The 25,906-nt window shown below is 31.3% G+C and overlaps 4 protein-coding genes across 5 annotated transcripts in view; 1 reads left to right on the top strand and 3 right to left on the bottom strand.

Moving 5' to 3' along the window:
• Window positions 1–40: 40 nt before the first annotated feature.
• Window positions 41–10,817, bottom strand: LOC108550226 (probable cation-transporting ATPase 13A3). The gene is made up of 19 exons (XM_017903921.1): window positions 10,530–10,817; window positions 10,241–10,437; window positions 7,066–7,182; window positions 5,882–5,949; window positions 5,635–5,802; window positions 5,363–5,433; window positions 5,018–5,284; window positions 4,588–4,792; window positions 3,936–4,134; window positions 3,750–3,861; window positions 3,483–3,672; window positions 3,179–3,379; window positions 2,907–3,092; window positions 2,407–2,781; window positions 2,180–2,321; window positions 1,932–2,080; window positions 1,641–1,869; window positions 1,474–1,555; window positions 41–1,196 (listed from the first exon to the last, which is right to left on the bottom strand). The coding sequence occupies exons 3-19, from the start codon at window positions 7,079–7,081 to the stop codon at window positions 137–139; spliced, it is 3,720 nt and encodes a 1,239-aa protein (XP_017759410.1). The 5' UTR covers window positions 7,082–7,182; window positions 10,241–10,437; window positions 10,530–10,817; the 3' UTR covers window positions 41–136.
• Window positions 10,818–14,972: 4,155 nt separating this feature from the next.
• LOC108550199 (uncharacterized) lies at window positions 14,973–17,342 on the bottom strand. Its single transcript, XM_017903865.1, has 2 exons — window positions 17,310–17,342; window positions 14,973–17,132 (listed from the first exon to the last, which is right to left on the bottom strand). Exons 1-2 carry the CDS (start codon window positions 17,340–17,342, stop codon window positions 14,973–14,975), a joined length of 2,193 nt encoding a protein of 730 aa, XP_017759354.1.
• Window positions 17,343–17,747: 405 nt separating this feature from the next.
• Window positions 17,748–18,627, bottom strand: LOC108550204 (protein deglycase DJ-1). The gene is made up of 4 exons (XM_017903875.1): window positions 18,454–18,627; window positions 18,210–18,368; window positions 17,957–18,146; window positions 17,748–17,881 (listed from the first exon to the last, which is right to left on the bottom strand). Exons 1-4 carry the CDS (start codon window positions 18,541–18,543, stop codon window positions 17,760–17,762), a joined length of 561 nt encoding a protein of 186 aa, XP_017759364.1. The 5' UTR covers window positions 18,544–18,627; the 3' UTR covers window positions 17,748–17,759.
• Window positions 18,628–20,468: 1,841 nt separating this feature from the next.
• LOC108550203 (arginine-glutamic acid dipeptide repeats protein) overlaps window positions 20,469–25,906 on the top strand; it is an 11,521-nt gene continuing 6,083 nt past the window's right edge. For both annotated transcript variants that reach the window (XM_017903873.1, XM_017903874.1), the window contains exons 1-4: window positions 20,469–20,554; window positions 22,403–22,762; window positions 22,892–22,972; window positions 23,051–25,898. In XM_017903873.1, coding sequence (XP_017759362.1) covers window positions 20,507–20,554; window positions 22,403–22,762; window positions 22,892–22,972; window positions 23,051–25,898 — 3,337 coding nt within the window. In that variant the 5' untranslated portion in view covers window positions 20,469–20,506. The remainder of the gene's footprint in view (window positions 20,555–22,402; window positions 22,763–22,891; window positions 22,973–23,050; window positions 25,899–25,906) is intronic.

Raw genomic sequence — 25,906 nt, 5'->3', positions numbered from 1 at the left:
ACAAATATTATCTTGTATATATTTGTACGGTTTTGCAGCATCACACTTGAACAGTTTTGAAAATACTTATATACATATATTGTACATAAGTATGTACAAATTTTGTAACATTAAATAAAGTATTTCCAAATACATATTAAAATCTAGTTATCATATTTGTATTTCGTGACAATTCATCATCTACGAACGTGTAATTATCGAAAGCGTATAATCCATTATTACTCTTAGTTGACCCTAGTGTTTGATGAAGTTTATTGCTTTCTAAATTCCTTTTAGTTTCATTAATATAGGATTGGTTCTCTGGATATGTTACGTTAATAATATTTTCTATACTTGGTGTTATTGACAATGTTGGTACTTCTTTACTAAGCGTTGGCCAACTTAAGTTATTTTTCAATTCGTGTTCTATCCTTAGATATTGCTTCTTAGATTTTTCAGGTTTGTAAAACTTTGACTTGAATTTTTTCTCTATTAAATACTCTATCACAAATATTTCGACAAAGAAACAAACAACAAAGTTTGCAAAAGCGAGTACTAAAATAATAATTCTCCACTCGTACGCCGGTGGTACTAGTAATTGAAGCAAATTTACTATCCAATTTGCTGGGTAAATTGTAATATAAGTGCAAACTATGATTAATAAAATTATGGAAATTATAAATGCTATGTTCGTATATATCGCTTTCCGGTATGGCTTTCCACGTGAAAATATTATAGCCATCGTTATGTATTGGAACATAGAAATGCAATAAACAGAATAATTTTCATAACACATGTATCCAGTTTCATCATTGTAAATAAATGGTGTAAACCATGAAAAAGTGCGCACTGTGTGATAAGCGACAGCTTGGAAAATTGTCATTATCAACATATGTAGCGATAAAGAGAAGATCGATGTGAAACTTAACAAACTAGTCATAGGCGGTTTTTTTACTAACTTTTTTTTGTATGCCTGAGTTTTACCAAAAAAGGAAGCTAAATTAAGAATGAGACATATGTCGATAAATAAAAATTCTAAATCTGTTAAATTCGAATCAATGGAATAAAGAATAATAACAGACAAAAATTCTGTTAGAGAATAGGTGACCATAAATTTGAAGATTCCAAATGATGTAACCAGAGCAGCACGACCTTCCCTTATTACCTTCGGAACACAGGTTATATCGGATACTTTGGATGTAAAAGGACTTGCGACACTAAAACGAATATTTTATTGAATGTTATTATCAAAACGTTCAGATAGTTCATGATATGTAGGTAAATTCTTATTGAATAAAATATAATTTTTATCTAGAAATTTGTAATTAAATATTAAATTGAAGTCAAGTTAGTTCAATTTCTAAAATTACCTCGTGACATAGAAGAAAGAATGCAAAAGTCATATAAAGTAAACTTGCTGCATAGAATGAAAGTTAAATTACCCAAGGCTGTTATGTAAAATAATGATGTAATTCTTTAGCATTGAAATATTACCTAGATTCTGCTTCGGATAAGGATATACCCGCGTGGGCAGCTCTCAAAGCACCGCAGTCATTAGCACCATCTCCACACATGGCTATAATGTTTAGGAAATATTTTAAAACTACTATTCTATGAGATAATGAAATTAAATACAATAAATGTTAAACATTGATGCATACCCACATAATAACCGAGTCGCATAAGTTCTAATACTAATTGTTGTTTTTGATCGCTAGTCATTCGTGCAAATATTGCACCACGGACGCAAATTTTTGCCACGATATCTGGATAATATTCACGTAACAATTGCCAAGATTGACCTGTTAACGCAAACCGATAATTAATGCTGCCTATATTTCGTTCTATATCTTTCAATTTTGGTATTTTGAAATTTTTATCATGGAGGTTCTGAAAAAATAAAATATGTTTTTAACTTTCTGAATAGCAATTTTGAAAATTTTTAATATTACCAATTTTGGAGACATTTCTTGAGCATTGAAATAAATCTCAGGCTGTAATTTATTTTCTTCCATAATTACAGTTACGTCTATCACAGATTCTTGCGGCGACAAAATGCCACATTCTTTTGCTACGCTTACTGCAGTCTGAATATTATCGCCTGAATGTGAAAAATTATTTCGTTACTCAACAACTGGTAGTTTTGCTCTGGCAAGTATGTTGATATACCGGCAGATGGTAATTGCTAAACGTTAATTACCTGTGATCATCACGATATGTATGTTAGCCGTTCTCAGTTCTTTGATAACCGGTATAGTTGGCGTCTTCAACCTGTTTTCCATAATAACTAAACCTAAGAATTCAAGATTCTGTTCAACTGCATCTCGAGGCAATTTCCTTATCTATAAAAATATAGAAAATGTAATCAAAAGACGAATGTATAAAAATGAATATTCAAAAAAGAAACATTGAAATGATCATTGTTACCACATTACTATTTTGGGGCAATTCTGTTCGTCCCATAGCTATTACGCGATAACCCTGTTCTGTGTAATGTTTCAAACAAAACATTATGTCTTTCGGTACGGTTTCAGGTTTGCTTAAACTAAGGATCATTTCAGGCGATCCTTTTGTGTAAGCTTTAAACGTCTCCGTACCCAAGACATGTACTATCACAGACATTCGTTGGAGAGAGCTTGAGAATTGATATTGCTGCACTATTCCAATTTCTAATATTTTGTTCATATTTTGTGTGAAACTATTATTTTCCGGTGGTTTTAAGATCGTCGGTGCTATGAGATCATATTTATCTGAGTGTTCATTACTGAGCTCTTCTAATATCCATCCAGTACTTTCAAACATCTACAATAATTAATAAGCAATCACTTATTCTTTTTTTTTACTCAACGACTTGTTTAACTTAAGCACTATTTATAGTAAACCTGCTATAAGTCTGCTATAAATCTATTAAATTATAGTAAATTTACCTTAATGTCTAAAGGATCTCCACAGAGTTCACCATCAATTAATGTTAAACTGTGACAAACTAACATTCCTTCAAACAGAGGATGATTACTTAATTTTGGAATAACTCTTTCTGATTCACCAATAACACCATTTGTACAAGGTACAATACCCCACATGTCCAAACCATCTTCTGTTAAAGTACCAGTCTATAGAAATAGATAAAAGATAATACGCCAATATTATATAATATTCTTGGATTTAAATTATATAAGTCACACAGAAAAATTCTCACCTTATCAAAACACACACAATTTATACTGCCAGATACGTTAATAACTCTATTGTTAATACAATATATTTGTGCTCGTTTCAGTCGTATTTGAGCGTACAACTTTCCCACCGTCATCGCTGCTGGTAATGCCGGTGGAATTACAATTGTTATTATGTCCAAGGCTTTTATTGCTATATCTCTGGCTGTGATCCCTCTATTAGCCTAGAAGGAAATAGCAGTGGCATAATATTTTTATAAAAAAAATATCAATTGAACAATCACTATTGATGGATTAAGAAAAAAGAAAAAAGAATATAAAATGTACCTTGGTCACAATAGTATAGATAAAACCGCATGTTGCGATAAATGCTAAAATACCAATGAATTTATAAGAATCTTGATCGAACTTAAAATCTGCCGGAGGTGGATATAAGATTGCTGCGACTAGAGAACCCTTATTCGTGTGAAATCCCGTCCGTATAACCCGAGCTAGAACTGGGCGGTTACTGTGACATCTATTAGTAAATACGAATTAATAATAATTTACAATTTTTAATATCCATAGCAATTATGAAAAGTACACGCGTAATACCTGGTTTGGATGATAGTGGTGCCGCTATACATTGTATGATGGGAGCATTCTTTAGAATCATACAATACGTGACGCGATGGCAATGGAGTTTTCGTTACCGGTACAGATTCTCCTAGAATTGTATTCAATTGAGTCAAATAAATAAATTAAACTGTAACGAAAGATTTAGTTGCTGTTTAATTTTACCGGTTAGCATCGATTCGTTTAAAATGCATTGCCCTGTTAATAGTACTGCATCACAGACGACAGTAGCCTGATGCTTGGGTAATTCTATGATGTCACCCGGTACCAAATCACTGCTCGGTATATTTTCTGCCACTTTAGAGTTCCTGTACACGCGAACAGTTTCTGTGGATGCCACTGTACCGCGAAGATTAATTTGATTCTGTAAAATGTTTCACCTTTTAATATAGATACAGATTTCGAGGAAATCTTGGAAAATGTACATTCGTCCTTTAAACCTCAAATATTTAGATGTCAATAATACAAAGACTCTTGCACGATGATAGGAAACTACCTTGTATACTTTGTTCAAGTATGCTTTATAGAACAAATATAGCGAGGTCATAAAAACTAGGAAGCAAACAATAGGACGTCCTTCAGTTTTCTTTAATTGTTCAAGAACAAATTTATTATAGTCCTTTTTAAGTGTTAATTAAACTGTGACCAGTAAAATATAACTCTGTAGAATGTGTACTTTGTAGATTCTTAATGAAACCAATTAACTTTTTGGTCAACTTTACTCTGAGACAGTATTTGTGTATATTATAAAATATTTATGATACTATTTGGAATAGATTTGAGAAGAATTACAAAGATTATAGAAGAGTTTTCTTACCTTACGAGTTTGTATTATAAAACTTATAATTCCGAAGAGTGACATACAAATGATTGCTGCAGTATAGTATAAGTAGCCATCTGCGAACCATACGCATAGGGTGAAGACTTGAAATATGTAAAATGGATTTAAGACTTCCAATACTAGTAATACGCCTATGCTTTGTACGGGAACGAAGATTTCATTACTACCGTATACAATTCGTCTATAAAAAAGAAAAATTATATATAAATTTTATAATATTTTTATACTACAAATTATTTTTGCAATAAATACATAAAATATAATAAGGCGTTTTTTTAAAAAGAAATCAGTTGATAACCGTTACTTGTTGGAGAAATTGTTTAATTATTTGGAGTGACGAATTTTTTAGAAGTAAAAAGTATGAGTACATCAATTACTACTTGCATGATTTTTATCTTATTGTTACCTAAGACATTGTTCTTCTTTAGAGAGTCCGTGATTATTGTTGAGATTAAGATCCGAACACAAGGTGTACTTGTCTAGGCCTACCAGTTTCGAAAATGTATTTTGTGTGATATCCCAAATGTAACATTGTTTTTTGCACCAAAAAGCTTTATACTCGTCAATCTCACACTGTGTACCATTTTCTAAATTAATTTTTAACTTTTTACATCTAATTTTCTCGATGAGATGTTCGTTGATGCTGCCTAAATTTTTTAATAAATCTTCCGAACTGATGAAAGAAAAGATAAAATGAATATGTATGAAATTGTAAAAATTAAATGGACGAGGAATTCGAAATTGAACCGACCTGATATCCTTTACTGAAATAGTTTTCACATCCTTCACGAAGTATGATTTATATTTCCCTTGGTAGTTATCCTATACACGAAGTCATGTTGATAACTATTAGTTAAATAATTGGTTAACTTTATATATTCAAAAAATTTTATTTTTTATGAATATCTTAGATAGTTATATTCCAAATATGCGATATATTCAATATTCACATTGGACAAAACACAACGAAAAAAAAAAGAAGAATAAAAAATTGATAGAAAATTTCTGGAATAGAATTCTTACACTTATAAGCAGTTTTGTGGCTCGATTCAGAGGGCATTTTTTATGGGTAGCATAGATGTGTAATTGGGGATACCAATGGAAGAAAAGTCTGACACAGCCGATGGTTAACGCATAAGAAATATAAGTCAAAATACATTTCAATTTGCTTTTTTCGAATCCATAAATATGCTAAAAGCAATATAGTATAATTTAATAAAGACATCGATGAAACTATTCAGACTATAAAATTAATCATTGAAGTACTCACCATGTCTTCATCTTGGCCAGTATAAATCTTTTGCCATTCCTCTGCCGATGTTTGGTCATTTTTTATCCCTAAGCAAAGATCACAGACATATAATGATTTCGTTTCAATTATTTTTTAAAATGTCTATTTTTATTTTTCAATATTCAATACATGGAAAAAATCAATAATAAGAGAAGATAAAAGTAAAATTTTTCGAGTAAGTTATTTGGTACAAAAAGACGTTAGTACGTGACTGATGTTTCTACAACAGATTAGATAGCAAATAACATATGCGAAAAATTGTTCTCTTATGTTTGTACTTCTCGATGTATTCAAAGTGATAATCTTTATTGATTCATCTTGTATATGAATATTTCAGTGAAAGTTTACGTCTAATAATTATACACAATGAATCATTAAGGATCCATATGGTATGAAAGGTGTTAAATAACACATTAAGGATTCATGTGTGTATCACATCGTAGAGTTTATCAATGTAAATCTTTTCTGATATGATTTGTGTACGGTCAATGGTAATTAAATCAATATTAACACTAGCAAACATTCCTATCGCTTTAAAAATACCAATCTTCTCTGTTGTATTCGACGATACAATCCAAGAACAGGTTTTGTACGTTATCGTACAATGAATCAAAGTTCGCGAATCACACGAAGGAGATATTTTCCCGTTAGATATGATAATTCCTTGGCAAACATTATCCGGTTAAGTCGTGATAGTGCTCGCTCGTTATCAGGTCATCAGACGTGATTGCATCGCAAGTAAAAAGAGAAAAATACGTATTTATACGAGTTTGATGGAACTTTGCCATAAGCGATAACTAAGGAACGTGCAAACGCGATTCTTCTTATCATTGGCAAATAAAAATTCTTCGGTTACTCGTATTTTAGCGTTCATGCGTCCCAATTATTGACATTGTAAAATAGCCGTTAAGAAAGATTAGCAAACAGGTGGCTTGATAAACTGCCGTTTATAAACAATTATTTATTTCATTGTCAGAGCTATATCTTGTTTGGTTATTTATTTTATCATTAGAGTCTTAAATTTATTCATGTTAATAATAACGTTTCTTTTCTGATTTCCTGAAACCTTCGATTCCGCGTTACATTAAATCACAAGAAACGAACATAATTTAAATATTATTAGTCGTAACACATTTTTAAATATTTTATTACGTGTAACTCACCATTGGATGTTGTCATAACTTCAAACTTTTGCTGTTGATGATTCTTTCAAGTCCTCAAGTTCTTTCCTTGAACTTGAGACGCCGTCAAATAAGAATTTCCGTTTGGACAAGCCGGTGCTAGAATAAAATGTAAAACCTTTATGAAAATCAAGAAAAAATCTCTATAAAATTTTTCTATAAAATCATGATCCCTGACCTAGAATCCAATTTATTACTAGAAGAATCGTTTAATGCAAAAATGATAAGAAAATCATGTACAAATCCGTTGCGAATGAGGAACAGGTGACTATGTGACTTTATGAGGAATTAAACGGCGTAGGAAAAGAATACTAATAGGGTTATTTCGTGAAAGAAGATACGGTCAGGACAAACTTAAAATAGGTAGTTTGACACTGAACATGATTACGGTAACCGTGCACTTGAATTACGACACAATAAGTTGTTGGCGAGTCAAGTGGCGAAATTACAGCCAACCACACATACTGACTGAACTATGCGAACTTATTTCAGTCTTCGATCAAGTACGATCATATGCAAACCCAACAACAAAACAATTGATGTTTACCTATACCGGACAACAGAGTATAATTAAGCCATTCTACCTTTTAGACGGCACTCTATGCTCGTTAGTGATATGTTTTTACTCATATTGTCCTCATAGTTATTTTTATCATCGATTGGTGGAATTAGAAAATGTGCTCTTTCAAACTGATGAAAAATAATTGAATTTTAAATTACCTATATGCATAGCTACGAATTCATTTCAACGAGAAAATTATATTAGAAATAATGACCTACGAAACTTAGAAAAAATTCAAAGATTTATTCGGAAGCAGCAGTTAATTTCACAATATGATAACTATTATGTTCGAAGTAATTCTTATGTATCAAAATTCTTAAAATGTATTCCCTTTTGATCAACGTTTACTTAAGAAAACAAGCAAACTCATCCAATGATTTAATGTGACATCGTAATTTATAGTCTTAACATTTTAAATCTTGCAACCTTTCATTTCCTCATTTCTTTCTCCTAGATCTTCGTAGAACTTGCATAACCTTTTTTTTCAGATTGTTCGATCAATGACGAGATAATTTGTAATTTATATTAGAGCTTCATGTACCTAGAAAAAATTCCACATTCGTTATATCAAATAAAATTATGATCTTTTTTCAAAGGCACTTCAAGGATCAGCTGTACCAGAAATCAAATTGCGATACATTGGAAAGCTGCATCATGGACATATATTTTTTTCCCTCTGATATCATTCTAGCGTGAACCGGTTAAAGAATGAGATAAAACAGGATTGGAAACACGCATCGTGGTACCTGAGTGTTACTTTACAATAATCGAGTCGGCTAAAGTATTTTTAGATAATTGGACCACTTGTTTCTTATTTGATATACACAGGTAGAAAAATATTCACTTGTGCAAGAAAAAATTCTTAGGTATACATGGTTACAATATTTTCCGCTTGAACGATATCTTAAAGTATAAAGGACTGATTCGGTTTTCGTTTTCATGACGTGATTCAAATCTTGATATGATTTACAAATGATCTCGATTTCCATTGATTTATGGATGAATAAATTTTCATTGTAACTACAGGAATGTAGAAAAGTGATAGGTAATTAGCGCAATAGATATCGTTGAACTTAATAGCGTAGACTATATAATATGATGAATATTATATTTAACCCACGGCTCAATCCTATACCGAAAGTGGTTTCTGGATTCCTATCTAGAAGGTGTTTAAAATTTTGAATTACAATAAAATAACAAAAAATACCTTTAGTATTTTTTACGTAACAGAAGTAGTATTTTTCCTGACGGAAATTTCATGGCCATTACTTCATATAGCATAGAACAATATATCTCTCTGTCCACATTTTGTAAGACAAAAAAGGAGGAATTTTTAAAGTCCTTCTTAAAAGAAAAATGAAGATTATATAATTACATAATAAGTTCTTAGAAACAGATAGTTACAATAACTAGTTTGAACAAAGTATTTCAACGTGTTATTACGATATTCAATTTCATCGCCTTATAAATATTCATTGAATTGAATTTATCGATTTATACATTTTTTATAAAAAAAAAATTAATTTAATCATTATTTTATAAATCGTTTATATTAAGACACCATGTGCAACAAGGGGAATAAAAAATGCATGTATTTAGCAGTCAATGAGTCATCTTTTAACTTAAACTCTTTATTTCACTTCTACACCAAATATTTGCATTTTTACTCAAATATTTTTAAATGGTAAGAAATTTACCAAATTTAATAGACCTTGTTTATAAACATAGAAATTTTAAGCAAGAAAACGCATTATATGCAAATATATTTTGCACATATTGTATACGTATTGGTTTTCCTGCTTTATTATGCATAAACATTATCGGTTTCAGGCAATGTCCATTTTGTTGTGAAATGTGTGTCATGAAAGATTCCTAGACCGTGTTATGCATGGTGTCATTAGAAATTCAACTCGTGTTTCTACACTTTTAGGTACAAGATATTGCATAACGCGAAACCCGCAAGTTTGGATCGTTGGTAACTTGTTCTTTCGCAAAAATCAGTGATCTGTAAAGTATATATATATGTATAAAAAAAAAAAACAAAAGCGAAACAGAAATAGGCTAAAATATCGGTTATGCAAAATTTTCGATGAGGTGTGATGTATTTTAAAAACAACTTTTTCTTTCTTTTCATGATTTAAACTACTTTCACTATGAATGGGAGTTTCCAGTTAATTTTGGTCGGTTATTAGGATAAGTTAGTAAACTGATCATTGCGCTATGTAGAACAACCATAAAGAACCCTATGCTGAAGGTAAAATTGATTAATCGAGAAAAGTCGAAGATTCTAAAAGAAAAAAAAATGGACGAAAGTTTAATTTATGAAATGTAGTAGAAATATTTTTGTTCAAATATTATATGGTTTTAAGTATTTTATTTTAATTATATGCTTTCAATAAAACACATACCGACAAATAGATAAAAACCAAAAAACGTTCTTACTTTCCACTTATTATAGACGAAAGTAGTTATTAGTAAGTAGTGGTATTGCAACAAGTAATTGCATTGCATTACTTATTATATGTTACCTATTTTCTAATGAAAATGATACATGAAAATGTACAAGATATTTAAAGTTTAAGAATTGACACTTACTCGAATTTTTAATAATTTTTTCCTTGGTCGAATCCCTTTATATTCACGGGAACGTAATCCAAGGAGTGTGCACGAATCCGTGCATTCCCAGTGAACTTTTATTCGTGCAATTTTCACCGCTGCTATATCTTCATAAAACGTAAAAGATTCACAGGTACAGCCTTGGCTTATCTTATGATAATTCCTCTTCCTATGTTCTAGATTATTAATAAATATCGTAAAGTCGCTGTACTTAGAAATAATCGATTTATGATAAAATTTTGAAATAGATCAACTGCATATAACGAACCATAAAGCAAGATCGAAATAAAAACTGAAAACAGACGTCCCAAATATTAGAATAAGTAGCTGTGTTACAGGAAGTGTCACAAGGTCGATGCTTCAATCGTGATCGAATCGAAAATCGATAATATTCATTCGCTGAAGCGTAATAAGGGATATTAAACGTTCATTAAATGTTTCCGTAGTTGTATTGTGAAATTCTAGACGGAGTTGATCAATCGAAGTGACCTATTATCTCAACAAATGCACCACTACCTGTTTCGCGCCACGCACCCGGCTATACTGTGCCATTCTGTATCTCTCCTGGACTCTGTTGTACGAATTTATCCCCTCTCTGTGTGCCTATCGACAATCGCTCACTTTTCCCGCGGTACAACTTACCGATAGATCGCACGTCGATATTTAACTTCTCTCGTAGCGACATGTGACTTACGTCAGACCAGCGAACTAATTCCTCGAATGGTCAGGTAAAAACATGATTATTTGAACAAATCAAGAGCGCAAACGTGTAAGTTTCTTTTTTGACGATATAACTTTTCACGATACATCAATTACGTTGTACTATAAGAATTCCTTTAAACATTCCATATCGTCACTATTCGATAAAAGAATATCTTTCACTTACGTATATTGGAAGTACAGCAAAGATATAAGGAATACTTCTTTTTTCTTTTATTTGAGTAGTTGTTAATACAGTATTATATATTACATTGAAATAATGAATTACTTTTTAATCAAAGGAGAACAAATAAGGGTAATAGGAAAAAGATATGTATAAATAATAAAAAGAATACACTTATTAATAGATTGTACAATGACGAAAGATTCGTACTCGAGTCTACTACTTCTTTTCTAGTTTTGCGATTATTTTCTAGGTAAAAGATGAATTGTGATGGAACCAGCAAATTATACGTACTCATAATGCATTAACAAACACTCGGATAAAGAAGTTAGCATCTACTCGTTAATAAAACTTTCATGTAGTTCATATATGACACTATTATTTCACGTTTCTCTCAACCAAGGTAATACATTCATCTCATTACGAAACACTTCTGTAAAACATTTCATGTGATTCGACAAAGACGAATGTCCTCTGATCACATAATTTGTTCAATTAAATTTGTAATTACTTGTTACGTGATCATTTTAAATTGTAATGAGAGTTAATTTATCATGGAATATCTATCCAAATAATTATCTTTGATATCTATAATTACGTTAACATGCAATATAATTATATCAATAATTATCATAATTATTATTAGTATTTTCAGTACTCTTACTAAACAATTTTCTAAATTTCGTAATATATTCTTTAGGTTGCATATTTTTATTCTAAATATTTTTATATTTTTTTATCTTTCATCGTTATTTACGACATAATTTCTCACAGACATCGTGGTAGCGTATAGGTAAGGAACTAATTCTATTTTGACACTCAAATATCCAACTTTATCATTTAATATCCATGGTATTTTTCTTGTTAATTTCAATGCAAAACATTCATTTAATTTATAATATTTTTCCCTTAATTAAAGCTTTCCACTTATCAATGATGATTTAACGACGATAAGGGATTATTAACGTGACATTGTAGACAATAATCAGAATGACGTCGAATTATTCCTGAATATGATACGTGCCGAGAAAACACTTAAAAAACCAATAACAATAATAATAATTATAATAATAATACAAGCAAAAACAGTGCTCATCATTATGAAATTCAAAATTGACGCAAATGGACATTCGAAAAATTTGTGTAAACTTAGTCTAGACAAAAAATGAGCATATCCAATTTGCTATCATTTATGGAAGTTCTTGCTCACAGCTGTCCCAATGTAAAATATTTTAGAATTTGTATGTAATCATCAAAATTTCAGTTTTTGACTTCACTCATGAATAAGTTAGCTAAAGTATGGGTCCTAATAATCATTTCTAACTTATAACTAGGTGCAATAAAATAGAACAAATACACAGTGTGAAATGCATTTATCGAACAGTGACATTCCTGATAAAGAGATGCGCGAAATATATCATGAAAATGCCCGATAGCATTGTTATACATTATGTTTGTTAGTATTCAACAAAGAATCTTCACCATGATCCCTTATCTCGAGCCACACAGTCTAACATGTGTCACTGTCATTCGCGGTAATCTTACTGATTGCAGATATTAATCTGGAAAATTATTGACCATAATACATTATTACGCGACATTAATGTTATTACATTATATCGTAAGATTCAGATAGAATTGATAATCAATGATTTTTGAAAATTGTTTGGAATAAAAGCAATAAACATTTATGTATTGATACTTCGGCAAGATTTGTTGTCAATATAAAGCAATAAACAATATAGTTGCTCCAAATATATAATTATGTTAATATTATATTGCAAGTAAATCAACTTACAATTAGTAATCAAAAAATGAATTTCTGAAATTAATATTTCTAGAATTAATTTTTTTATTTAAATATTTTGAGAATACAAATTTCCATTTATACAATATACAACATATATAAAGATAGAATGCTTAATCAATCAAGTATTGATAAGGATCATACTAATCGATGACAAATTATGACAAATTTCGATCTTTAACCTCTTCCAAAAAAAAAAAAAAAAGAAAAATATATTTTCAAATGCATATATCATCAATATGTTTACATTGTATACCTTTATAGGATTAGCGTCTTGCATTTATTTTAATCACTCTAGATTACCGAATAGCTTTTTAAATTTATATGTGGCGCAATTTATATCTGTAGCAAAAACAAAATAACGTACTCAATGAACTCGAATCAAGAATGAAACTACTATAAAAATATTTTTGATGTGATTTTATAAAAACAAATGTAACATTTATAAATCATTATGTTAAAGGGAAAAAAGATAAAATTTCTTAAATTTATTGATGTATGTCTGAGATTAATAAATTATTTTATACTTTCAAAATAAATTTCGGAGAAATTCTGATTATAATTTTAAATTCTCGTGATTCTATAGTAATCTTACGCAAGTATATAATTGGATGAGGGTTCTTGCAACAAGCCTACGATTAAAGATCAAATTTCTTGTAACATAAGTTCTAATTAAGAGAACGTTTTTCAGATTAAATATAATATTGATATGATATGAACCTACTAATGATAATTCTCGATAAAAAAAAATTTATTTATTTCGTTAATGCCACGAAAGTATAAAAATAAAGAAGGAGAATTGTTTATCAAAGTGCAAAGTACAATGGATTGGATTAATTCTTAAATTATTATTTTTCATGATCACGAAGATAGTATTCATTTTTTTCTTATCGTAAGATCGGACTTCTGATTTGATTTTTGGCTTACCTACCAAAGTAAGCAATCTCTAATTTTCATTTACGTTTTCACCCGATTCTTATATACTGTATGATTTTATTGTGCCGCAGATATCTGTCTCACGTAACTAATGCGAATAAATTGCACTTCATAATCACGCGATTATACACCTAGATGTACCATCGGATAACCAGGGCATATCAAGGTTGATCCAATATATCCTCATTGGCGTATACACAGGTCGTATTGCAAAGATTTCACCTATAAAAATTCTAGATTATTGATCCGACGCTTGTGATCGACGAGGGCTAATATCCAGGCTAATGTCAGAGAAATTGAGCTTACATGTTCAAACTTCATTTGCTAACTTTTTTCCTGATATTTTTCGTAATTTTAAAGCTTTTGAAAAAAATTAAATAAGTCCAATAAAAGAATATTTCATTATTCGATGCATCACAAAATGTATCCTTGACAATATCTGAAATCTTTTTTTTAAAGTTAAAATTAATGAGTGCCGATTACGATCAGTGATTGTATTGCTATTCAGTAATAAAGAAGAATGAGCGTTCTTATTGCCAAAGCTATCATTTACGTCGGTGCAGTGATGCTTATCAGAAAATAAATGTATTGTCGAGAAACTTGAACTATGAGATAACAATACATAAAATATTTAATGCTATAATGATACAACAACTGATGAATTAAATATTTTATTCCTAAGTGACTAATTTGTATATATATATACCCTTACATAAATTCGTGAGAGATTAAATATTTCATGAATATTAACGATGAATCAGTTTCATTGTAGTTTCATTAACGTGCTCTATATTATCATATTACTATTGAATAAGCACTAGTTAAATATTGGAAATTAATTAGATTTTTAACATTGTTTTAAATAAAAAATATATTTATTTTTTTATTTATACTGTACAAAAAGTGGAATGCATAATAAATATTTACATTATTTGATGTTCTTGAAAGATCATCTAGATAATATGATATAAATGAATATAAATCTTTTGAAATTTTTTATATAAAAATATAATTTATTAATCTTGAATTTTATCCGCGATCTTCCACGGATAATTAAATTGTTCACGATATTGTTTTAGAAATACCTAACTTTTGTTATTATAATTGCTAAAAATGATGTCCATATCCAACTGTGACAACATTTCATCGTCAGAATCATTTTCGGTATCACCAAGTACATCATGTATAGAACCTGAAATTTCGGATAGCTTTTCTTCTGAGAGCGTTCCATGTTTTTCTTTTAAATCTAATGTAACTTTATCCTTAGAATTTTCTGAAGAAATTAATGTATCCATGTTTTTAAATTCCAATAATTTAGATCGTATAGAAGATATATTTTTCTCTTGCTTATTTTCGACAATTTTGTGACAAATTGTCTCTGAACACTTATCAATATTCATTTTTTCAGATAATTTATCATTTATTCTTTGAGATTCTATTTCTTTATCACAAATATTTACTGATGTAGAATGCTCAGCATTCGTTTCTGAAATTGAAGTATTATGAAAAAGACGTTTCTTCTTATTTACATCCGAGGTAAATTTTTTTATACTTTTTAATAAATTTTTAGCTTTTTCTTTATCATCATCCTGTGCATTTTCTTCCACATTTACTAAAGATTGTATAGATCTCTGATTTTTATATTCTTGCTTTATATGTTTTAAATTCTTAGATGTTAAACAATTAAAATTCTTTTGATTCTGTGAATCTGTAATATTATTTGATGAAACTGAAAAGAATATATTACTATCAAAATATATTGATTTATCTGTATTTTTGTCTGCTTCATTTAAATTTATAGAGTAATTTTGATTTCTCTGATTTATATTTTTTATATCTTTCCTCAAATTTGTTAGCTTCTTACTATTACTACTGTTTTTTACAATGAATTGACTATTTGCTATTGCAGGGATATAGTCCTCTTTTATATTTTTTTCTGTCTTTGTTTTTTTCTCTGAAATGTTTCCAAAAAGTTTTTCCATATATTGTGTACGTTCTACTGTACCCGTACTGGTATAAATTGCTAATAAATTGGAAGGTGAGATTAGAATTTGGTACTTATTTGAAACAAAAGTTCCAGATGTTCTTAAAATGCCTACATCATGTAAAAGTACAACAACATTAGTTTCTAAGAAACCAGGATATTTAAGTGGTATATCTCTGTGTACAATTCCTTGAATATTATCAGTGAAATCTTTTAAAATAATGGGGGGATTATCGTGACTATAATCTATGTGTTCTATTATTCCTGCTAAAAATTCAACTTTTGTACTACTGATACCATTCATGTTTGCTGTTTGTTTAATAGTAGCTATATCATGGCCCTTTAAAAAATCATGTGGCAAATCATCCAACATTAATTGCCAAGCACCTTCTGTGAATAAATTCTTTGTATTTTGAGAACAATATTCAGATAACTTATTTGAATCAGTTTCTTTATTTGCCTTCTCATTTTCTTCTAAACTATTTAAATATGAAATACAGGGTATATTAAAGTTTAAATCATCTGGTAACAAACCAGCTGGTCCAGGAAATTTTCTAACTAGTGTCATCTTTCTATTAGACTGTATTAATGGGTGTTTGATTGCAGAGAAACTGTCTTTTGTAATATTATGATTAGATTGTACACTATCTGTAGATTGTTCCTGGAGCATATTACACAATAATTGTTTTCTTAAGTTTTTAGATTTGAAATCATCATTAACTAAATTATTTTCTGTTTCAGAATTACTTTTAAAGATTTGATGTCTTGTTTTATTATTAAATATGACATTCTTTGATTTTTCATTAATGTCATCTTCATCTTTAATTTTAAGTATGCTCTGTTTTAATTCTACATTCTTTGTATTATTTTCTGTAATTTTATCCTCTATCTTCTTGTTTTTAAGTATTTCAAGTACTAAATTTTTTCTAGGTAACTGACTATTTTCATAACTTTGTAAACAGTTCACATGAATATTTGATGAATGGTTATCGTATGATCCCAATTTATTTAATCTACCATTAAATAGATTTTCATTTGGTTCACTTTTATTTAATATTTCAAGAACTAAATTTGTTCTTGACTTTTTACTTTCATGTTTCACTGCAGTTTTGTTAATGTTATTTTGTTCTTTAGAACCACAGTTAGATAAAAGAATTGAGTCATCATTAATTTCTATTTTACGTCGTTTCGATTCACTTTCTTGAATGTCCTTTTGAGAATAATACTTTACTGTTTTGTCATCTATATCATTTAGGAATTCCTAAAATTATTTATTAAAAATTACTTTTGTAATTTTTGTATGATCTAGTGGAACATCGTGTTTTATTAAACAAATAACATCTCATTTAGAATAACTATTCTTATTAATAATTCAACAAAATAACAATTATTATACAATTTGACGTAAACTTTTCACAAAAATTTTTTTTTTATTTACCTGATCAAGATCCCAATCTTCACTTTCAAACATTTTTCAAACATTAGAATTTTATATTGACGGTATTTTTAATTTTGAACAACGTTCGTTTCTTTTTCTTTTTAACAATTAATACAGCAATAGGTAAGATCATACAGTAATTAACAGCATATTTTGTATCGATATTTATAATTTGTAAAATATTTGAATCATTGGGTATGTAATAATAAAGATGGTAAACTTCAAGAAATTTGATCAAAATGGCAACCATACTAAGAGTACCCGGGTATTTTGAATTCAAATATATTCAAGCGCTGAAAAATGTAGGAGATGAGAAAAATAAAGTATTATAAGTATAATATGTAATATTAATTTATTAAATTTTATTATATAGTATAAATACAATGATATATTATTAGTACAATATGCTTATTTTATGCATTACATGTTTACGTAGGGGTTAATTTTATTCTATTCAGTATATAACATTGCTTTTGCTACATTATCCGCTGTTTGTTTATCAAGTAATTTTTCAACAATAGCCAAACCAAAAGCAAATGCAGTAGCTGGACCTCTACTAGTAATTAAGTTACCTAAAATGTAAAATATAATTATAAATAAAATATTTTTAATAAGACATAAAATTTATACTAATACTAGATATATACCATCAGTTACAACTTTATCTTCCAAATACTTATAATAATCTGTCAATTGATCTTTCATTGCAGGATAAGATGTGACTTGTTTTCCTTTTGCAATGTTATGAGCCTTTAATGCTGTTGGTGCAGCACAAATAGCAGCAATAATTTTATTTTCTTCTTCTTGCTTTTGAAGCAACTTTCCCACTGCTGCAGACTATTACACACAAAAAAGGGAATTAATGTTTGTATTCATTAATGGAATTGTAATTTTACTCACAGCTGCAAAAGCTTTAGAACCACCTAAGCCACCAGGCAATATCACAACATCATATTTCTGATTAACTGCATCTTGAAGTTTTGCATCAACACATATTTTTACATCACGGCTGCATTTAACACATAGATCTTCAGTAAGGCCAGCAACAGTAACATCAATCTAACAAAAAAATTTTGATTATAAATATATAAATATAAAGAATAAATGTACAATTTAAGGTTATATATAATAAAAAAAATCATACACCAGCTCGACGTAAAACATCCGTTGTAATTACGGCTTCCATTTCTTCAGAACCATTAGCTATCAACAAAATTGCCGACTTTTTTGCCATGTTTACAGTATATTTTACGTTCAAATTTAAAACCGTAGAAATTATGCAAGTGTAGGCGCAAAACGTGGAAGAACACGACGTAGTACAGACATATGTAGATATAAGAGATGAGAAGAGATAATTTATGTTGCATGTCGGTTATTGGTGTTTAGTAATATTAAATAGTACAATTATATGATTTTAGGTAAACATTTCAGTTATTTATACGTTTTTCTTATTTTATACGCGATAAATAAGTATCACAAAATTAAACTTAGAAGAAATTATTTTTTTATGACAAAAAATGATGTTTTATTTTTATTGTTAATATTACATAGCAAAGAAGAGATATGAAAGGATATATTTAGAAAGTATACAAAGATATTAAAAAAAATATTTAAAAAAATATATATAGTCTTTAACTTAGAATGTTAATGAACTTTGAACAAAGTTGTTTCAGATTGTATATTTAAATGAAGTTATCAACATGAGTTAAATATATATAATTTTTCACTTTTTTGACAATAACTCTCTACTAATAAGTCTCTGAAATAGAATATAATTTTATTATTTTCGAAATTTCAAATTGCCACCACGAAAGAATTATGAAAAAGAAATAGGGGAATGTACGGAATCGGAACGCACCCCCACAGAAGAAAAACGAAACAAAACGCAGTACAAGATGGCTGCGTTTGGGTGTTGTGGCTACTGATTTGTGTAAGATATTCTATAGTGCTCGATGGTTAATTCATAGTGAATCGTTAAATTTCTATCGCTTATCTATCGGCATAATTGGGCTTATGTATAATGCATATGTGTTGAAGCGAGTCGCGTTAGGAGGAACAATGCGAACACGTCGTTGAAACATTAATCACGGGTGAGTTTGCCTTGAAATTTTATGGCTTTTCACTTTATTTTAACGGCTCCTTAGAATTCCTCTAGGACGAGGTGCGATGTGACGAAAAGACTGAGTACATAGCCTGCGATCTAATAAAACCATTTAATAATTGACTTACTGCTTAAAATCTCATACGCGTACCTTTCCTTTCATATTTTCTGCATACATGACGAAATTGTGTAAATAGCTGTTTTTTTCTGTATCTTCACATTGCACGTCGATGAGTCAATGAAAACTTGTACGATGTCCATCGCTCCTTGGCACGCTTTAATTGCGTTAGGATAACGATAAAGCGTTTCGATTTATGTAAAAATCATTTATGTCGACTACCGCTTTCACCGTGACTCAAGACCACTTAAAGAAAGTAGAAATATGTAATTGCTAGAGTGTTAAGATGGGTTATCACACGTACTTAGTTTCCTTTGTAAATCGTGAGATTGTGAGAAATCATAGATATGATTTTTTTAATGATTGTATAAATGAAACAGTTAATTTTTTCAGGATTTTATTCACGTATATTTCATAAATTTTGTTTGTGTTATATAAATTTATCTTTTGTTGAGGTATAAATCAAACAAATCAATAGTTATAGTTTTTAAATAAATATTTGATAGTTACATTTTATTCTTTTTATAGGACAATTTTCTTATTTGTATCTTTTAGTTTATAACTTAGAAATATTTTAGTTTTATTTATAAAAAATTAATAAAGCCATTAAGGATATACTAAGTAGAAGGTACACAGAAAAAGGTGCTTCAAAAGAAAATGATACGATATCACAACAATTTTTTTTAAATCTTAAGAGTATTGTTTATATATGTTAATTATTACTTTGAATAGGAAAGATAATGTAACTTGAAAATAAATGAAATGTAATACCATAATAACTGACATCATAGTAGAAAAAAAGGGTCATTATTAAAAAAGGAAGCATGTTAGCAGTACTTTTTCTTAAGCAGTTATTATAATATACTGATAGAATGACTATATAGTTCAGGGGGTGGATGATAGGAATTTACTGAAAATCCAAGATAGAAGCCACTTGAAACACTGGAGAAAGACGGTGGAGCTTCGGAGGAGGAGGAGATGTCTGCCGGCACCCAGGGCGAGATTCGGGTTGGCCCTTCGCACCAGGTTTGCCATATACCTTGAAAACCTTTTTTGCTACTTAGCTATATTGCACAATGTACCTAACTCAAGGCTTGTTCTCCTGAAATGTGTATTCTGAATGTATAGATAAGGCAGAGTTCATCATTGAAGCACCAGGTAATTGTGACATCATTTTTTTCACAATACCTAATATGTTCAATGGTAATTGCTCCTCATTTATGTATTTCATTCTTCCCTTGTATGTAACTAAAATTAGGACAGTATTCAGATTGTTACCTACATTGTTAGGTATGTGTATATTGTTCAAAAGGTATTAAAATACTTGTAGTTTTAAGCAACTTTGTAAAAAACAAAGATGTTTGAAACTGTATAATTAGTAACAATATGTACGTACTATCTTAACATGTGTGAATTAAATAAGCTAAACAATTAATTTTTAAGTTAATAGATATTCATTAAGGAATGTTTATTTGATACATTGAAATTTTATTTCTAGAATAGCTTATCGTGTGTACATTAGGTGTTATTAATAATTCATAAATACTATTCATATATGTTATAAATATTTAAGTACCCAGTTAATTTAAATACCTTTATAAAAAATAAACATATAGAAATGAGGATATACTTGGGTAGATTTCATAAAAATTTATAATTATTTTGCAATGCTATTCAATGCAGTCATATTATTTTCAAGAATTGTTAAGAAAATGCATGGCGTGTACTTAGTTACAGTTTTAGAATATTCGGATAACAAATATTTTCTTAGTGCTTGAAGTTATACTCATAGAAAAAATTTTCATTGAACAATTATAATCTTAATATCCATTTTGTATTTATAGACATTGAAAGAAAGATTGTAGTATTAAATATTAAATAGCACAAATACCTACCTATTCCTCATACAGCTTTGTTGTATGCCGATGGTTCAAATAACAATGATAGTTATTCTTTAAGTCACAACAATAATAATTTTTTGCTTAACAGTACAGCCACAACACTCAGATCACATCACAAGTACTATCCCTCAGATTACTACTCTTGTTGGAAGACCCTAAATATGATGAAAGTTATTATGATGAAGCATTCTATCAATAATTTATAGGATAATATTGTGTAAGTGTAAGATTACCTTTATATTTATAGTGGTTTTCAGTCACGGTGAAATTCAAAATATTTTAATTTTATGTAATAACCCATTGGTTACTTGAACCATCTATGAGATATTAAAGTTAGGAAATTTGTGGAGATGTATATAGAATTAAAATAATTGAGACATTTTTCACTTTTATTATATTTTGTTCACATTTTGTAAACATCGTGTTATATTCGTTTGTGAAATAATTGTTTTTCACTTATTAGTTGTAATTTTCTCCATTCATGTTTATCTGTTCACCAGAAAAAATTATGTGAATGTGCTTTTTGTTCGCGTGCAGATTAACGATTAGCTTTAATTTGTATGCACATGAACATGACTAATTGTTAAATGTACATGTTTTCACTTGGGTATAATAATCATATATCATTTTGAACTTGTCTTGTTTCTCATGCTTTCATATATATATATATATATATAATGTATATATGTATATATATACACATACGCACATAATATATACTATAGTATATATACTAATATATATATATATATACATACACACACATATACGTCTATTTATGATCATTAGTTTGTACACAAATATAAAAGTACTCACGCTACTTCTCGTACCAGTATTATAACAAACGGAACAGAATGGAAAAAAATTATACTGGCTCGTGTAGTTTCGAAAAGCAAGCCGGAGTATAGGTGCGTACAACTAACTCGCTTTGGCATTGGTGCTAACCACGCACAATCCCGAATTTTGGGTACAGGAATTGGTTTCTTGTCAGGCCCGTTTGCCTGAGTATCGGCCGGGTATACCTCCTGGAGAGCTGCTTCCTGATCCAGAGTTTTCTAAAGAACGAGAGGAGCTAAGATGGATTCCAGCTATGGCATTGGACGGGGATCTTCTGATGTACTTGAGGGCAGCTCGTTCTATGGCTGCATTTGCTGGTATGTGTGATGGAGGATCCCCCGATGACGGTTGTGTGGCTGCTTCCCGTGACGATACAACTATCAATGCTCTGGATATCTTGCACGACTCTGGCTATGACCCAGGAAGAGCTTTACAAGCTTTGGTTAAATGTCCTGTACCTAAAGGCATCGATAAAAAATGGTCCGAGGAGGAAACTGTAAGTAGAAACGATTAAACCAGGAAAATTGATCAAGTAGCCTCGTTATCACCATTATACGTGTGTGATTTCATAACTGGAATGGAAAGGTCAGACCTACAATTAATTCATCGTCGATCTGTCTCGTAGAAACGCTTCGTCAAAGGACTTCGGCAATTTGGAAAAAATTTCTCAAGGATTAGAAAGGATCTTTTACCTCATAAAGACACGGTAACGAATACCTACACAAAAGTAAAGTGTGGCTAAAGAATAGCAGTGATAGGAAAGCTTCTTTCCTTTTATTTTTAGCCGGAATTGGTTGAATTCTACTATTTATGGAAGAAAACTCCAGGAGCGAATAATAATCGACCTCATCGAAGAAGACGACAGGGTTCGCTTAGGAGGATTCGTAACACTCGTAATTCACGCGCCGGCACTCCCAAAGAGGAAGTTCCAACTCCGCCCAAAGATACTCCTCCAGCTAGTGTCAATCAGAAGGAGCCTGTTTCAGAACAGGAAACTGTACCTGTTGGGACACCGGCGAGTAATAATCCTGGTGGGGAAATTAGTTCTGTGACAGAGGACGATAATTCGGAAGAAGACAGTGATTCCAGGGACACAAACACTAACGGGGCCGCGCATTCGTGTCAACATTGTTTTTCAACTAATTCGAAAGATTATCAGGTAGCGGGCAAGGATAGGTTATTGCTTTGTACGGAATGCAGGACACATTTAAAGAAGACTGGAGAATTACCGCCTGCACCTCCGTATTTATTCCGCCCTGTGCCTGCGGAATCACCAGATAGCCCAGGGAGAATGCGTACAAGAAATAAGGCTAAGGAAACGCCTAGACCTGCAAGACCACGACGTACAGGTGGAACAGATACTCCTGATCAAGAAAAGCAGCAACAGCAACAGCAACAGACACCAGATAAGAGTAAGAAAAAGTCTAGTAAACCGGAGACACCGAAAAAGGGTCAGAAACGACCTCAGACGGATGAAGTGGATGAGGACAAGGAGTCGCAGAAACGGAAACGTCCTGGTGAACGTCCTGAGAGTCCCTCAGAGTCTCTCACGACCGATAGCAACTCTCTCATGGATGAACCTGAGAGGGAAGGAGAAGGTGATACGAATGAAAATCAACCTACTCCGGTTACAGTGCCAACCGAGGAGCCTGTTAGTCCGGCAGTAACTACACCGGAAGAACCTTCCGAACCAACGCCAGTTTCTACCCCTATACCAACGCCTATACAGACTTTACCAATTTCTGTTCCTGTTATTCACACCTTGGAGAAAAAACCGTTATTAGAAGAACCAGTCGAAACGAAGGATCAAATAGAAGATGTTCCTTTAGCTATGAATCAACCGTTGAAGTTGGAACCTATGCCGATAGAGCCAGCCATGTCGCCATCTAATGAAGACATGAAGGAGTCCGAGCAACAGTTGAATTTGACTACGTCGCAGTCATTGAATATGAATGATATGAGTCAAAACATGCCACGTAATTTGTCACAGTCGATTCAAAATAGTGGTATTTGTACCTCGACTGGTTCGCAGAGTATACAGAACTCGCAGATTATGTCTCCAACGCACCAAGGACTGCCACTTAATATACAATACCCATCCAATGTTCCTCCTGTTCAAAATGTGCCGCAAAACTTATCGCAGAGTATGCAGATACCGCCGAATATACCACAGAATATGTCAAACGCGCAAAACATGGGACCAACACAAAATCTTCGAACACATGGTGAAAATTTGTCGAGTACGCAAAATTTGCCTCAAAGCATACCGGGACCACCACTGAACCTCAATATTTCGCAAAGTATACCAACGAACATGACACAAATTCCTCAAATGCCGAGTTCACCGCAACCACTTGGCTTAACCGTAATGTCTTCTGAAAATAGAATGTCCGAACGAATTTCCGATGATAGATTATCTTCGGAACGAATTAGGGATAGTAGAATACCTGATAGAATACCCGAGAGGATACAAGAGAGACCAGAAACTAACGAATCTGAAAGAAATGACTCGAACAATCTGTTTCAACCCATTCAGTCTGCTGGAATGTTGTCTATGGAGAAACCATCTTCAATGTACAATTTGGCTGGCACGCCACCAATGGAGCCACAAAATTTAAAAATCAAACAAGAGATCATTCCTCCCGAACCAGATCCGTTACAAAGTTTAAAAGAAGTCAAAGTTCCTGGCTTTCAATCTGGTTTTCCAGGACCAAGTTTAGACAATATTAAAAAAGATCCAGATAGTTCTAGTAAACCGCCAACGCCTAGCAAACACTCCATACCAAGCAGTCAACCTGTTCCACAAATACAATCCGTAGCAGCGTCTCCAACGCCAACTCTTCCACCACCACCTACATCTATTCCTCAGCCTGTAATGCACCCAGCCCAACAACCAAGTCCTCATATGGCCCATCCATTCCATCCACACCACCCTTTAATGCATCACTCGTTATTTACCGCCATGCACCCGTACCATCCTCATGCTTATCCTGGTTATGCTCCAGTTGGAGCTTATCCTTCATTTCCGCCATATGCTTATGGTCCAGTTCCCCATGCAATTCCGCCTCCATCTCCTCAAAGGAGTCAAGAAAGTACAACTATGATGACTGCACACCATTCAAGCACAAGTTCCAGTGTAACGACGAGAGAAGAAGGAGAGAATCTCATTGCCACACATCATCACTCTTCTACCATGCATCAAGCCACAGCGTTGCATCATGACAAGTTGTTGACTATATCTTCTCATAGTTCACATAGTCACTCTTCGTCGCATAGTTCACACAATACTCAGCGTAAACCATCACTAGTTTCAGCTACGTGTTTGACATCTAGTAGTTCGGCTCATCATCATCACAGACCTCCACAATCCCAGCCTCCAGTTGCTCCAGAGCCAAAAATAGAACCTGATCTAGTGGAGCAGGAGCAGGAAGAGCCACCAAGTCCTCGGGGTCCATCTCCAGAACCTCGAATTGAAGATTCGGAATGTCATAGGTCACAATCTGCAATTTTCTTGCGACACTGGAATCGGGGTGAGAATAACTCTTGCACTCGGACAGATCTAATGTTCAAACCTGTTCCGGATTCAAAATTAGCGAGAAAACGAGAGGAGAGATCGAGGAAGCAAGCAGAAAGGGAAAGA

This window comes from Eufriesea mexicana, unplaced genomic scaffold (genome assembly GCF_001483705.2).
Source record: "Eufriesea mexicana isolate 0111107269 unplaced genomic scaffold, ASM148370v2 scaffold2551, whole genome shotgun sequence".
In the NCBI taxonomy this organism is placed as follows: Eukaryota; Metazoa; Arthropoda; class Insecta; order Hymenoptera; family Apidae; genus Eufriesea; species Eufriesea mexicana.
This window is presented reverse-complemented; position numbering and strand designations above follow the sequence as displayed.